This window comes from Lissotriton helveticus, chromosome 5_1 (genome assembly GCF_964261635.1).
Source record: "Lissotriton helveticus chromosome 5_1, aLisHel1.1, whole genome shotgun sequence".
NCBI classification, from domain to species: domain Eukaryota; kingdom Metazoa; phylum Chordata; class Amphibia; order Caudata; family Salamandridae; genus Lissotriton; species Lissotriton helveticus.
In genome coordinates this window covers 457739260-457756117 of record NC_136065.1, presented here as the reverse complement: position 1 = coordinate 457756117, position 16858 = coordinate 457739260, and the positions used below count along the sequence as shown (strand labels likewise).

Sequence of the window (16858 nt, the reverse complement as noted above, 5' to 3'; positions counted from 1 at the left end):
TTGGTATCACCAAGTAAAGTGCCTTGGTTTATGTTGATCATATTAAAATCTCTGTTTCCATCACATTTCAGAATTGCAAAAATGTGCTTTCCTAATTGCTGATTGAATTTGAAACATGTGTACAGTTCACTTAGTCGTATTTACTGGTGTGTTAGAAAAATACTGACATCCTACAGCCTTTCCTTTCACCTCCTGTACCCCGGCAGTATTGTCGCCTAGATCACTTTAACAAAATCCACTGTGCAGTCAGTACAATAAAAGTGCACACCAGTTCCAGAATAAACAACAATTTGTTGGACAGCATATCCTGACATTTGACCTTTGTCTTTGAACGGGCAGCAAATGTGACAAGATAATTACAAAATATAAAGGAATCTTTACTGCTGAAGCACCTTCTGTACTCCAACTATATATGGGGAAGCTGCACCCCTCCACCCATACTTTCCGCACCTATATATGTCAGCAGAGGTTTGCACCATGTGTAGACTATGCCATTGCCTCCTGACCTCATATCTGATATCCCCTGGTGATGTTTCACTTTTGTTATAATTTTTGTTTTGTTCACGGTGTGGAACAATAAATGTGCTGTGGTGGCTGGGTGTTATCAAGATCCAGTTCATAATTTGAGCTGATGGTTGCTGGTGCTTGGCAAAAGCATTTAATTTGTCAACAATGGTACTTGTGACAGTCTGCCCCATGATGACGCTGTCTGTCTAATTTAGAAATTAGCACAACAATTCTTTATTAATTCTATATAGATACAAAATTACTATTAACTGTCGCCAAAGTCATTCTTAAAGGTTTGGGGGCCTGGAATAGTCTGAATTGCCACACTTGTAGGAGTGCGATGATTAGTAATTGTGTTGTTACTAACATTGGCAACACTGCCAGGGGCAATGTGTGGTGCAAGCTGCAGTAGCCTCCTGACGAGGGCCCTGGCACTTTTTTTTTAATACAAATTAAGCACTGTCAAGATCTCCACTTACAGATGCATGTGACGAATATGACACACAACTGCGATAATGTTTAATTTGTGATAGCGTGTTTCAATACTATATCCGTTTAAAGTCCTGTTAGTGTATTGGTTGACATGTGTACATGCTGATGCTCCGTGGGACAAGAGAGAGGGATGTCATTGCCTACAGTTGTCACCTGTGCCACTGGGCTGCACTAGTCAGGCATTGCTCTTGCATAGACTCTTTCAATGGTCTGTGTTTGCCTGTCCCCGAGGCACTGCTTTGTCCATTATAGTTTGTTTTTATAGTCATATTCAGACCATATGTCGACATATTACTGCCATATTTGGTGTTGTGTGTATGGGTGCCTTGATTTCTAATATGCTTCCGGGGGGTGTGTTTGTTTGTACATTCTTCTGTGTTGAAATCCATTAGCCTTTGATTACGTTTGCCCGCTGATTTCTTGTTCAATTATGATAGTTAATAATTCATCGCACCCAACTGTATGCCTGCACGAGACGCCATTGTGCATTTTGTTTGCTCAAGCCCTAAAGTTTGACTGTAAATATATAGACTGGGGCAGATTATAGCCTGAACTGGAGTTTCAAGTGTGAAGAAATAGGTTGCTAAAGAATGCAATAACCTCCACTAACATTATTCTAGTTCAGAGTTTCTTTATTATTCTGTTTATGTTAATATAGTTGGTTAAGCCATGAGACCATGCAGCACGTCTAATATACAGTAATGTTTACTTTGATAGTGACCAAGGGCATGTTCTCAGTTGTTTATGGGTGAGACTATTCATGTCAATATGTGATTTGTAATATGTATTATAACTGATATATCAACCAGACACATTGTAATTGCAAGACCGTTGTAATTGCAGAGGAAGTGATGCATGTACCACAACTTTAATACCCTTAACCCGGTAAGTGTCAAGATGCTTACTGTATATGCACTTGCGTAACTGTCCTTAAACAAATGGTAAAAAAAAACATTATTCAAGTTCTTTGCTTCACACAAATACATATATTTTTCCATGCTGTTTACTTGTAATCCTTCAAATTACCATCCAACATTCCTTTAGTTAGTTAATTATTTAAACTTTAAAGAAAAACACAGTCACTAGATGATGTCATCAGTGATGTCATTTGAAATGTCACAAGTGATGTCATTAGTGATGTCACTGACCATGTCATGATTGATGTAATATGTGACGTTATCAGCAGTGCATTGCAGGTGTGCGAGTTATAGTTAGCTGAACTAACTATAACGGGGGAATTTCTTTGGTTTCATACGAAAGAAATGTCCAACTAACTATAATGTCCCTGAAACGTATAGTTTTTTCAGTGAATTTCTAAGGTTATTTAAATGCTCATTTCTAACTATAACGTGCCTGAAACCTATGTTTTTTTCAGTGAATTTTGAAGGTTTTTTAAATGCTTATTTCTAACTATAACGTGCCTGAAACCTATGTTTTTTTCAGTATATTTCAAAGGTTTTATAAATGCTAATTTCTAACTACAATGTCCCTGAAACCTATATTGTTTATAAGTAAATTTTAAAAAGACGTGCATACTTTTTGTAGTGAAAAACTAACTGTAACAGTAGTCTGTTAAAAGTTATAATTTAATGATGATTAAAACTTAATTATCACTAATTAACAAATAAGTGTGGAAAAAGTGTGACACAGCAGCTATGATACCTGACTTCGGACAACAGCATTCACAGTTTGATTCCCGGCTCCGGTGGCATGTTAGCCCCCCAATATGTCACTGTGGGCAATACCTTGCTTAATCTTCCCGACGCCCCAGAGTGCCGGGACACCTCTCTGGACGTAGCTGTACGCTTTACAAATGCCAGCATTTTTTTAATTTTAAACCATAGTGATAAGAAATATTAGCAAGTATTTTTTTCTTCTATTCTGAACGATATTTTTTATATGTCTTCTATTTAGAATTACGACAATTAATAGATGTTTTTAGTCTGAGAAAGGAAATAACACAGTTTCCCGGGTAACAGTTTTGAAGCTCTCCAACGTTTGTTCATATTATGCTGCTTATACGTGTGAGGATCGAAATAAAACATTTACCGCTTCACATTTTGCAACTTTTCCCAAAACGTGCACAAGTTAAACAGTGAGAACGTGTGCACATGTCAACTGTAAAATGTGACATCTAAATGGACGGAGCCGCATGTTCCTTCCATAGACTACTCAATAACCTAAAAGTATATAAACCACACCCGTTGATCGATTAGTTTTGTTTTAGCAAGTTATTTACGCATTTCCATTCTGTGATCGAGGTTCCGTTTTCTAGCATCAAATTCTTCTTTTGCGACAACAAAACATATTACGGAGTTGTAAGTTGTTTGATTATAACATAGTAGATATTTATAATACGTTGCTATTTCTGACTATTTAAAGATTTGTATTTAGAAAAAAGTGTTATTGGTTGTTTTTGCCATTTATATGTAACGTCAGCAGCTTGTATTCAGAAACACCCAGAATAGAGGAAACACTGTTACTTTTCTGGCTCCTTTGAGGTCATATACTGTGACTATGTACATTGTAATAATCAAAGTATAGCAGACCTCAGAGGTGTTGGTGACCCGTTGACGCGTAGACTAAAGATTTATACGGTTTAATGTGCATCTGGCACCCGAGGCCGGCTTGGCAGAGGCTTTGGGTGCTAATATAGTTTTGTATGCTGATGACACCAAACTGCTCCTTTCATGGGGAAAAAATTTACATTTCCGGTGAGAAAATAAGAAATTGTCTTACTAAAGTTTTCCAATGGCTCTCCTTCCATCAACTGAAATGTAATGCCGAGAAAACTGAGCCCCTCTTCTTTGGCCTGAGTGTGGAAGAACCTTGGCAGTCCTTCAGGCCAAAGGATGCCCTGCCACCACTAACCCACAACAAATCTGTCAAAAATGTAGATATCAAGTTTGATGGCCAACTTTCGTTTTACTTACAAGTCAATGCAGTGGTGGCAACCTGTTTTGGCATTTTATGTATGCCGAGAAAGTTCCTTCACTTCCTGTCCTTAGTGGCTAGACAACAGGTGGTCCAAGCTCTGATTACATGAATAATGGATTATGGTAATTCACTGTATTTTGGCCTGCCTGATCTTCTAATTAATAAGCTGCAGATGGTCCAGAACACAGCCGCTCATATGATATTTTGCCTTCCTCTGAGAACTCATGTGCCTCTACCTCTTAGAGACCTACACTGGCTTCCTGTTGGGAAGAGGATCACCTTTAAGATCCTACTGCTTATCCACAAAGCATTGCATGGGACGGGCCCAGGGTACTTAAGAGCCAGAATCAGGTTTCACACTCCCCTCAGAAGTCTACGCTCAGCAAATTTCTGTTTGGCCAAAATCCCTGAGATCGGCAAAGCAAGAACCTGGGGCAGATCCTTTTCCTTCCTGGGTCCGTCTCCATGGAACAAACTCCCCCTGGAATTAAGACGCATTAAAGCCACCCCTATGTTCTGAAAAAAGTTAAAAACATGTCTCTTTTCCAACTACTGATCCCATGCTCCCCTCGACCGGTCCACTTCTGCACTAGCGCCAGGACACTCCTTGGAGTAACGGTTGCGCTTTATAAATGCCCATACATTTACATCTAACTTTCTCACTCATGGTAGGAAATGGACAACAAACCTTTGATGAACCCACAAATTCTCCGTCAATGTAAGCTGACACAGTGCAGGTCCTCTTCACGTCCTTGGTCAGCACCACTGCTAGGTGCTGCCACTGGCCGACCGCCAGCAACCTGGAGACATTGAACTGAGCCTTGCTGGGTGCAGGAGGTAGGTTCATATCCAGGGTTTCCAGTTCCATCATGTCTACAATGAAAGATAGATGAGCTCAGGTAAACCACAAACAGCACAAGACGAGGCTCCCAGTCCATTCATGACGTGCAGGCAATAGACTTAGGGTCCGATTCACAAAGAGCCTCTGCAGTCGTGGCGGAGGCTCTGCCCTTCTGGTGGAATCGCCACACTACAGTTTCTCATTGCAGATATTCTACCATGAGTGTGGAGCTTCAGTCACGACTGTAGAGGCTCTTCGTGAATCGGGCTGTCAATAGCCAGCTCTCTGAAACAATCATTGCACAGATTTCATACGTAGCTGAGCTATACCTCACTTCACAAAGCATGTAGAGATTTAAGCCCATGATAGCAGAGACATCCCATAAGCTATATGGTTGGCATTAGGCCGAAAGTTCAATAATAACACTTAAAACAACAAAAATTCTGAAATCAAATATAAGGGCTTTGAAACAATGTTAAAATAAAGACTGAAACATTTTTAAAAAAGTTGAGAAGTAAGTATGAGAGTAAGTGTAGGATTAACTGTCAGTGCATGAAAAATGTTTGGGTTTGGTAGCGGAAATTTGAAGACTAGGGATAGAGTAAAGGTAAGGGATAGCTTGAGGGATAGTCTTCAGAGTGGGGTTAGGAGTAGTGAAAGTTAGTGATAGGTTTAGGGGTAGGGTGAGAGTGAAGGTGGCGGTTTGGATTAGATTTAGTGTAAGGGTATGGACTGGCGTAAGTAAAGGGGTTAATCTTAGGGTTAGCGCAATTCACAGCAACAAGTATTTAGTGAGGTTACTGTTACTGTCTGGGTTAGAAGGTGGAATTCCTCATTAGTGCGGGAATATAGCTATCATTAGCGCAGTAAGTGCAGTAGCACCAATGCACAAGGGAGTGAGGGGCCCATATCACTTCAATTGGGGGCTGTTTTTGCTGCAAAACCATCTCTGTCCCAATATCCTTTCTTGCGTAATTAGTGCCCGTATCATCCTTACTACGAAACTTATTTTGTGTAAGGGTTAGGGTTTTGGAGTGACAACTAGCATTAGCATTAAGAAAAACAGTAGGGCACACGTGTAGGTGATAGCATTAGCTTCCTCAACCAAAGGGACTATCTCAGTAAAGAATGTGCAAAATCTGAAAGATTACATTTTCAAAATTAATGCACATTACCTAGCCTGTATGAGATTTCAAGCTAAATATTTCAAAACTTTGTTGTCTTTTATCTGTTCCTTTAGGTTTTTAAGCTTATACCTCAAAATATAGTGCAATTCTTGAGGTTCACATTTTGCCTGAACTCGGACAACTCAATGGGTTAATATTCTATCACAGCAGGACCTTGATATCTTGTTCAGCGAGGCACAATATATGTGTAACCCTTCACCTACTGAGAACATTCTTAACTCAAAAAAAGTATTCTGTGACCATAGATTGTGATGTCCCGTGCTTGTTCTCTAAGAGTCCTCATGTCAAAAACCATCAGTTCCGGAACATAATTCTGGCTAAACATTGCGGTCAACAAAAGACACAGTTTGATTTGCGCTTCAGACCCTGATATGGTCGGTAGGATTGTGCTAGAAAGCTGCATAGACTGCATAGAAACAGACCACATTACATAATGGACGGTTACAAATGTTTGAACACACATCTAGTTACTTTTCTCTGGTTTGAAAGTATCGCTATGGACAGACCATTAAAACTTGATGAAGAGGATGCAATACGTGCATCATATAATGTAAAATCTGTCCTTCACTAAGCAAATACTCCCTACAACAGATAATTAGTGGCTTTAAATGAAATGGGTATGTGGTCTACAGTTAAATAACTGGATGGATAGACTCACTGATTGAATAGATTGATTTTCGACTGGTTATTGATGTCTCCTGAAATAAAGTGCTCATGGCACAAATTTGGTAAACGAGGAGCTAAATGGATTTTGATGGCATAAATAATGAGTCGTGACTCGTGAGTGAATGAATTAAAATATTTAACCAATTGCCACAGTAATGGTAGTCTAATGGTATTATTAATTTGTGGACTGATTGTTGAACAGATGAACAGGTTTATGGATTGTTGAAAATGTGAGTTTGTTTAGAAAATTAAATGGTTAATGATTTAAATAACATAAAGCAGGTAGATGGATTGATGCCTGAATGAGAAAGTAATAATATGTGTGTATTTGACATGATGAGAGGATTGATGAAAAAATTGATGGTTGGGATAATTTAGGGAGTAATGATTAAGAAGATGACAGAACTGATGTATTATTTCATTGGTGGTCCAGTGGTTAATCTGATGGAATGAATGGTTTATAGACTGATTGACTGAATGTTGGACAAATAAGTGATTGGAATGGTGAGGAAATGGTAGCTAAAATGTTGGAGGAAATTCTGCATGACTAGGTGGTTGGACCTTTGGCGGAAATGCTAGATGGATTTATGATTGGCTAGGTGGATGCAGTGATAAGGGAACTGATCACTGTGCCAGGGGAATGGACAATAGTTTGTTTGACAATTGGACTGATGAAGACATTTGTAAATAGCATTGAGGGTTGGAAATAGAGAGAATGGAAGATAGATTGTAGTTTGTATTAATGGCCGAAGTGATGGATGGATTTGTGTTTAGTCTAGCGGCTATAATGAGGGATTGTGGGAAGAGTACTGGTTAGATTGAGGGAGAGTCTAAAGAATAAAATAATTCTTTGGTTGGTGGAGAGAATGCAGTGACGTGACTGTTGGATTTACGTTTGGTCTAAAACAGGAAACTGTAAATGGATTGTTTATTGTATTAAAGTGAATCATAATGAGTGAAAACGCTGTTTTAGTGAAAGAGGATATATTGTTTGAATAATGGTCAGGTTGATGGAGGGGATGAAAGGTTATTTGATATATTAGCTTATGAAGGAATGATGGAAGGACTGGAGCGCAATATAATGATAGGCCTAATTGCACAATGATGAATTGATGTTTGATGGAGTGAATGTTGTGCTGAAATAGTGGGAATGTTAGATGGATTATATAGCTAACTTTTGGAACAGACAGTGGGCAGCGAGGAAGTTGGTTAGAGGAGATAGACATAGAATAAAAAATGGTGAAACAGAGGGGCAAAGGGACAGGTGGTAATACAGATGGGTGGATGGATAGACAAGGCTATATTGATGGTTTGATTTATGAAATGAATGCTATGTGGCTTCTCGGTTTCGATTGATGGAGGGAATGAAAGATAGATTGATAGTGTGACTTATGAAATAGGTCAGAAAGGGAATGATATAATCAATGGTACATTATTTGATGGTTAGGTTAAAAGAGGGAATGAAGCAAAGGCTAATTTTGAATGGATGGTGGTATGGATGGATCTGGTAACAGATGGAGAGATCGAAAGAATAAGGTGTGACTGTAGGTTAAAAGGACATTGGGAAGGTATGGCCCTGATAACCAAAAACCAAAAAAATTTGAGAAGGGTCAAAGGAGATATATTTAAAGACCTAACATCCCATCTCCAACAACAGTCACTTATATACCAAAGAGGATGAAAAGGTCTAGAACGTGTGGTAACACAAGGAAACTACAAAAGAAGTGGATAATAGAGTGGCAGTTGGCCGAGATATTCCCATCAAACCACCCTAACTTGGCGGAGTTTCATCATATGGGATATTTGTAGGAGCACCCGACTCTACCGCCCAAGCCATCAACTGATGGTGCGGGAGTGGATGAAGATCTTACACTCGTGCCAAACTTACACTCATAGAGTGGTGATGAAAGTGTATGTGCAGTGCTGTGGTGAGAAAATGTTAAAATTAGCGACTCAGACAAGAACACATTTAATAAAGAGAGTCCGAGTGTTAAAGTTAAAAAAAACGCCAGGTAGTTGAAGCTAATGACTACACTATGGCGCTGTGCAGGTGGTCAACATGTTTCAGCCCAGTGGACGTGTCGTCAGGCTTTCGTCAGGACCAAAGAATTAGAGCTACTGCCACAAAAAGTGATTTATAACAAAGTGAAAACATAAATAAAATGCAATTAGCTACCATGAACTTGGAGCCCCAATGTCCATATGTAGAAAGTATTTTCCTTTCACAATCCTGAAAATATAAACAAGATTATGTGCATTACAAATATATACCACAAATTCATAGCAAAACAAGTGTATACCACACCAAAAACGGGATCAAGAGATATCCCGTCCAACAGTAGAGTCTACTTACTCATTCACAGAGCACACTTCTTATGTCTGTAAATACTCACCAAGCTTTGCAAGGAAGTGGACCTCACCTCACCCGGCAACTGCTCGGGAATATGAGGCCCCGCTCTAAAAGTGCATAAGAAAGCAAAATATCCATAAGAATTATAAGCTTTCTACCACTAGTTGCAACAATTGTTATCCACCACCTATAAACTGTGAACTTGCTTAAAAAAGACCATAACACAACTAAAAAGAGGGGAGATGATGAATGTAAGTGATGATGTGCTGTGGCCAAAAAGACTTAGACTTATGCCAGGACAGCTGAAACCACTGAGAAAAATAGATAGATAGAGACTAACAGAGGTAAGCAAAGCGCTACCACATGACAGCAGAAAGCAGCAGCGTGGGCATACAATCTACATCAATGCAGCACACTATCAGCATATACACCTTAGAGTCTCGCTTTACCTGTCCGTCGGTACCTCTCTCAGGCGTCCGAGAGGAAGTGGAGGTACCGACCGGATCAGGAAGCCTGCTTTAAATACTACCGTCAATTGGTAGTTTACTTGTTAATTAGCGCTGATTGTTTACCAAAAGCCGCGTTTTTAATCACAACGCGCCTGCGCGTAGAAAACCCGCTATAGTGGTGCGGGGGAGCATGCGCCGTGATATCAGCCTAAGAGAGCTCGCTATCCATGCGCGCATGCGCTCCTAGAGAGCCCGCTGTCCATGCGCGCATGTGCTTTAAGAAAGGAAGGAGAGGAGAGGAACTAATCATGTGAGCCTGCGCTGTAAGTGTTCAGACGCATGGTGACAAGTCAGTGTAAACACAGCAGCGGAGGCACGTAAATACAGACGCGCTGTGCCCATAATTAATGTAAATACAACTAGAAAATTGGGTAACCGCCATCAACAAATATAATAAATTATATAGATAGACGGAAAAATTACCGGAAAAATCACCGGAAAAATTACAAAAACCTCGATGTATGAGAGGTCAGGAAGAGGATATATACAGGGTGAAAGCTAACCATCCTTCCTGCAACCAATGAGTGTATGTGCAAATAAACTCATAGAGAGGCATGCTAGAGAAAATATTAATAACTGTCTCACCACCTGGAACTGGTCAGTGTGTGACAGACTGGATGAATCAGCCAGACTGCAAATGTTCCTATACAAAATACATCACTACTAGAAAGTTCTAGTTGATGGTGGAATGAATGATGTTAAGATCCCTCATCAAATGGAGGTCCACGGAATGGGATCATTCACCCCCTTGCTGTCACTACGGAGCCTGAACACCCACTTCTGCTCCTTCACAAACAGGAATTTGGATTTATCATTAATGTGGGGTGGAATATAAGGATGTTCTAAAATCACCCACTTTAGATCTTCTGCTCTGTGCTTCTTTTCAAGAAAGTGGTTTGTAAGGCCAGTCGATTGCTTGTGGCAGCGAATAGTACTCTTATGCTCACTTATTCGTACTTTCATTTTCCTAGTAGTGTGTCCTATGTACTGTAGTGAACACGGACAAGTGATCAAATATATAACACCTTCTGTGTTACAGTTCGTGTGTTTGCGGAGTATCCAGGGTGTCACTGTGCCTATGTCGACCTGGTCTGTTTTATAAGTATAAAGAGACTCGACATCTAGTAACAGACAAACCTGTTATGCCTGCTTTCTACTGTCTACCCAAGATTCATAAACCGACACGGCCTCCCCCGGGCCGTCCCATCATCTCTGGTATAGGCTCTATTCTGGAGCCCTTGTCTACCTTCGTAGACTTCTTCTTACGACCCCTTGTAAAAGAGATGCCCACCTATTTGCAGGACACGGCTGATGTCCTTAGATTACTGCCAGAGGTGAGGTTTGACATCGACGCTGACCTACTGGTCAGCTTTGATGTCGAGTCTCTTTATACTTGTATCCCACAGGTAGAGACCCTTGAAGCTATCAGATCTCTCCTTGAGAGACGTGATTTGCAGAGCATCACTCCTGTCAGTTTTATCATGGAGTGTGCGAGGATAGCTATGATGGAAAACCACTTCAGATTTGAGGACCAGATCTACCTACAGACCTCTGGTACCTCCATGGGCAGCATTTTTGCCCCCAGCCTCGCCAACCTATATATGCACCTCTTCGAGCAGAACATCGTGCTCAACCACAGCAACCCGTTTTTCCACCAGGTGTTGCTGTGGAAACGGTATATAGATGACATCCTTGTGGTGTGGCGAGGCACTGTTTTAGAAGTGGAGGCTTTCCATGAGTGGTTGAACCATCAGAACCAATACCTCAGGTTCACCATAGAGTGGAGCAAACAACAGTTGCCCTTTCTGGACATCCTGATTTTTCCGCAAGATGGCCATCTGGGATGTGAGCTCTACAAAAAACCGATGGCGAAGAACTCACTCCTGTCCTACAACAGCCATCATCCGCGCGCCTTGCGGGACAATCTCCCTGTGGGACAGTTCCTCAGGGTTCGCAGGAACTGCTCATCAAGAGCAGCATTTGACAAACATGCTCGGATTTTATCCAGGAACTTAGAGGACAGGCATTATCCACACCATCTGGTACGTAGAGCTTGGAAGCGGGCCTCTAATAACAACAGGGATGCCCTACTGGAAACCAAAACTATCAAAGAACCTTTGGATAGACTAACGTTTGTGAGCACCTTCAGTGTCTTGTCAAACCGAATACAGAAAACTGTGCAGAAACATTGGGCTATTCTCAACACCGCTGATACCACTATTACTCCACCATTGTTTTCTTTCAAAAGAGCTCGCAGTATAAGAGACAGCTTGGTGCATACTAGACCAGGCATGAAGAAAGTTGAACATCACAACACACTCTGGAACACCCAGCCAGTGCGTGGGCATTTTCCGTGTGGTTCTTGTAGTGCCTGTCCACAGACCTATAAAACAGACCAGGTCGACATAGGCACAGTGACACCCTGGATACTCCGCAAACACACGAACTGTAACACAGAAGGTGTTATATATTTGATCACTTGTCCGTGTTCACTACAGTACATAGGACACACTACTAGGAAAATGAAAGTACGAATAAGTGAGCATAAGAGTACTATTCGCTGCCACAAGCAATCGACTGGCCTTACAAACCACTTTCTTGAAAAGAAGCACAGAGCAGAAGATCTAAAGTGGGTGATTTTAGAACATCCTTATATTCCACCCCACATTAATGATAAATCCAAATTCCTGTTTGTGAAGGAGCAGAAGTGGGTGTTCAGGCTCCGTAGTGACAGCAAAGGGTTGAATGATCCCATTCCGTGGACCTCCATTTGATGAGGGATCTTAACATCATTCATTCCACCATCAACTAGAACTTTCTAGTAGTGATGTATTTTGTATAGGAACATTTGCAGTCTGGCTGATTCATCCAGTCTGTCACACACTGACCAGTTCCAGGTGGTGAGACAGTTATTAAAATTTTCTCTAGCATGCCTCTCTATGAGTTTATTTGCACATACACTCACTGGTTGCAGGAAGGATGGTTAGCTTTCACCCTGTATATATCCTCTTCCTGACCTCTCATACATCGAGGTTTTTGTAATTTTTCCGGTGATTTTTCCGGTAATTTTTCCGTCTATCTATATAATTTATTATATTTGTTGATGGCGGTTACCCAATTTTCTAGTTGTATTTACATTAATTATGGGCACAGCGCGTCTGTATTTACGTGCCTCCGCTGCTGTGTTTACACTGACTTGTCACCATGCGTCTGAACACTTACAGCGCAGGCTCACATGATTAGTTCCTCTCCTCTCCTTCCTTTCTTAAAGCACATGCGCGCATGGACAGCGGGCTCTCTAGGAGCGCATGCGCGCATGGATAGCGAGCTCTCTTAGGCTGATATCACGGCGCATGCTCCCCCGCACCACTATAGCGGGTTTTCTACGCGCAGGCGCGTTGTGATTAAAAACGCGGCTTTTGGTAAACAATCAGCGCTAATTAACAAGTAAACTACCAATTGACGGTAGTATTTAAAGCAGGCTTCCTGATCCGGTCGGTACCTCCACTTCCTCTCGGACGCCTGAGAGAGGTACCGACGGACAGGTAAAGCGAGACTCTAAGGTGTATATGCTGATAGTGTGCTGCATTGATGTAGATTGTATGCCCACGCTGCTGCTTTCTGCTGTCATGTGGTAGCGCTTTGCTTACCTCTGTTAGTCTCTATCTATCTATTTTTCTCAGTGGTTTCAGCTGTTCTGGCATAAGTCTAAGTCTTTTTGGCCACAGCACATCATCACTTACATTCATCATCTCCCCTCTTTTTAGTTGTGTTATGGTCTTTTTTAAGCAAGTTCACAGTTTATAGGTGGTGGATAACAATTGTTGCAACTAGTGGTAGAAAGCTTATAATTCTTATGGATATTTTGCTTTCTTATGCACTTTTAGAGCGGGGCCTCATATTCCCGAGCGGTTGCCGGGTGAGGTGAGGTCCACTTCCTTGCAAAGCTTGGTGAGTATTTACAGACATAAGAAGTGTGCTCTGTGAATGAGTAAGTAGACTCTACTGTTGGACGGGATATCTCTTGATCCCGTTTTTGGTGTGGTATACACTTGTTTTGCTATGAATTTGTGGTATATATTTGTAATGCACATAATCTTGTTTATATTTTCAGGATTGTGAAAGGAAAATACTTTCTACATATGGACATTGGGGCTCCAAGTTCATGGTAGCTAATTGCATTTTATTTATGTTTTCACTTTGTTATAAATCACTTTTTGTGGCAGTAGCTCTAATTCTTTGGTCCTGACGAAAGCCTGACGACACGTCCACTGGGCTGAAACATGTTGACCACCTGCACAGCGCCATAGTGTAGTCATTAGCTTCAACTACCTGGCGTTTTTTTAACTTTAACACTCGGACTCTCTTTATTAAATGTGTTCTTGTCTGAGTCGCTAATTTTAACATTTTCTCACCACAGCACTGCACATACACTTTCATCACCACTCTATGAGTGTAAGTTTGGCACGAGTGTAAGATCTTCATCCACTCCCGCACCATCAGTTGATGGCTTGGGCGGTAGAGTCGGGTGCTCCTACAAATATCCCATATGATGAAACTCCGCCAAGTTAGGGTGGTTTGATGGGAATATCTCGGCCAACTGCCACTCTATTATCCACTTCTTTTGTAGTTTCCTTGTGTTACCACACGTTCTAGACCTTTTCATCCTCTTTGGTATATAAATGGCCCTGATAACGCCAATACTTGGGTACATAGTGTCATGGTTGGAAATAATGATGCGTGAGTTGGTAGTTAAATATTTGATAGAGCAGTAGATTAAATTATGGTTATATTGCTGGTTATCCAAAAGTGGGCCCAATGGTTATTTTGACGGAGGAAATTGTGGATGGTTGATTTGGAATGAAGGATAGCTAGATGGATGGATGAATGGCTGGATTGATATGCATTAGATATATTGATAAAATGAAGGTCTGATCTATAGTTGGGTTGAGAAAAGTATTTTTGTTTGTGATAGGGTTGTTGAGAGGTTTTATTGCAGGATTTGTGTAATAATTGATAAAATAGAATAATTGAATGTGTGACAGATGACCTGTTAGATTGGTAGTTGGTTTGGTCCCTTATTGGATTAACTGTTTGATTGAACATGAAATGATGTGTATATTAATAGAGTGATAAACAGTTGAATTAATTGGTCGACTGGTGTGCGTAACATCTATGTACTGATGATGATTGGTGTGCTCGGAGGGTATTAGTTTAGTTTGTTTCTGCACCTGCGGGACTTGTGGATGTTGGATACACATCCACCCTCTTGATGCACCATATGTGATATATTCTATAAATATACCCTGATAGTATGTTGTAGAGCGCCCATTTGACTGTTGGTATCCATTCTGTCAATTTATGAACTGATGATGACTGAAAAATTCACGGATTCATGAATTAATGGGCAGTCAGATAGATTAATTAATTGGTTGGGTGGCAATTACCATAACAGAAAGTTGAACAGCAAAAGGGATTGATGGTGTGACTGACTGATTGATTGATTGATGGTCATGTTGACTCATGTTGTGATTGACTGATAAATGGTCAGTTTGAGGATAGAATGGCTATAAGATTGAAGCATGGATTAACCCAGTGGTAAAAGACTGATGAACTGCTAAGCAGATTGTATTAATGAATTTAAGAATTACTTAAAAAATAGATAAAATGATAGATGAACTAATTAATGGTAATATTGATGTATTTGTTGACTCCTGCCTTATGTCAGTCAAATAAGTATTATACAACATTTTACTCTTTAGATAAAGACAGGATATACTTCAACAAATAATATCTATTAAAATGTATCTAAATGTATAAATGGCATGGTGTGCACCCTATTTGTATCTAGGAAACAGGATCTATTGATATTATTTACAAACATTAATTCCTTTCTTTTCCAATGTATGGCCCAAAAAGGTAGTAGATATAATCTAGGAAACTTACCTAGGAGCTGGAACTCCTCCTCCTCTGTGGAAATGACCAAAGAATGGTCCGAAGGAGTAATGTTAATGGAGAGACAGACAAACTGCTGCTCTGCCCTAGACATGTGACGGACCATGGTCAAGAACCGGATGGGATGAGCCTCAGATGCCTCACTAAACCTGTTGACCAGGAACCAGGAAGAGAAACTTAGCCCTAGTGGAGGAGGAAAGCTGCGTGTTCCTGCAATCGCAAAAAAGAAAGAGAAGGAAAGGGTGAGTGAGTGAGAGAATGGGAAGACTCTGATGTTTTAGGATCATTTCATACACATACTGTTAATTTTACAGGCTTCTCATTTCCATCACTGTGATGAGACAGAGGGACTCCCCCATACATTTATTCAGGCACCTACCATTTCAGGAGCAGATATGCTGGAGAGACATGCTTCTTGTCCCCATTGTGCAGTTTTGTTCAAGTAAAATTCAGAAATTCAAAATGGAAGACAACAACTTGATATATTGCCCCCAATGTTGCAATAAAAGTAATTACAAGACAAACTAATACTGTACGTTCGCAGACACACCAAAGGCTAGCCTGAGGTGATGTTACCAATTCAGCATCCTCCAATCCAACCAAGACCACTACATTCCTCAAGGGTCTGCCCTCCATTACTAATTAATTCCAGCTCTGTAAATCTGTGGTAGTGAACACGTGCATTAATGGCAATAGCGCAACATTTTGGAAGTAGGTTGACACTCAAAATCATCTTGTAAATGTAGAAGAGTGAGCCTGTCTAAGGCATAGTACCAAACCCATGTCAACATGGGATCTGTGTGTCCCTTTGTTCGGCGGTTTCTACTAATTCCCAAGTCATGACCTGACCCACCGTAGCTCAGGTATAGGCACACGATGACCCTGTTCCACTGACTGGTGAACAGCAGTCATCTATATTGCTTCAGGAAGGATCATGTAGTCCAGGACAGAGATGGGCGAGTCCTAGTAATTCCTAAATTTCACTGTTTCTGTGGTCATTATGTACTTAGCAACATTAATTGCACCATGAGCCTCGTCTGCTTCAGGTAGCTCATTTCTCTGACTCTATTATTCATTATAAGGTGGCCTGGGTGTTTTTTTCTACGAAAAGTAGTTGAAGGAAGGCATTTCTAGCAAGGTTCAACTGTGTTAATAATTGAATTGAAACCGCTGCACTCCAAGGTAACTGAATGTAAATTGCAAGGGTGAACAGATGCAATATTTTTAGGTGCTTAGGGAGTTCACCTCCTGGTTCAGAAAGGTGCTATTAAATAGTAGAATCGAGCAAGCCTTACAGAGGGTAAGGACTGTCCCTAGGCACTCTTAAATGCACAAAAGTGCGTGGTTAAATGTATTCTGGTACTCCAGAGGTGATTAGAATGATAGTAGTCTTTAATCAGTTAAATTTTTAGTT

The 16858-nt window shown here is 40.7% G+C and overlaps 1 protein-coding gene across 2 annotated transcripts in view; it reads right to left on the bottom strand.

The window, feature by feature from the left end:
- Positions 1-16858, bottom strand: part of WDFY4 (WDFY family member 4) — a 1018342-nt gene that overhangs the window by 516567 nt on the left and 484917 nt on the right. For both annotated transcript variants that reach the window (XM_078642707.1, XM_078642708.1), the window contains 2 exons: positions 15436-15654; positions 4625-4809 (listed from right to left, as the gene is read on the bottom strand). In XM_078642707.1, coding sequence (XP_078498833.1) covers positions 4625-4809; positions 15436-15654 — 404 coding nt within the window. The remainder of the gene's footprint in view (positions 1-4624; positions 4810-15435; positions 15655-16858) is intronic.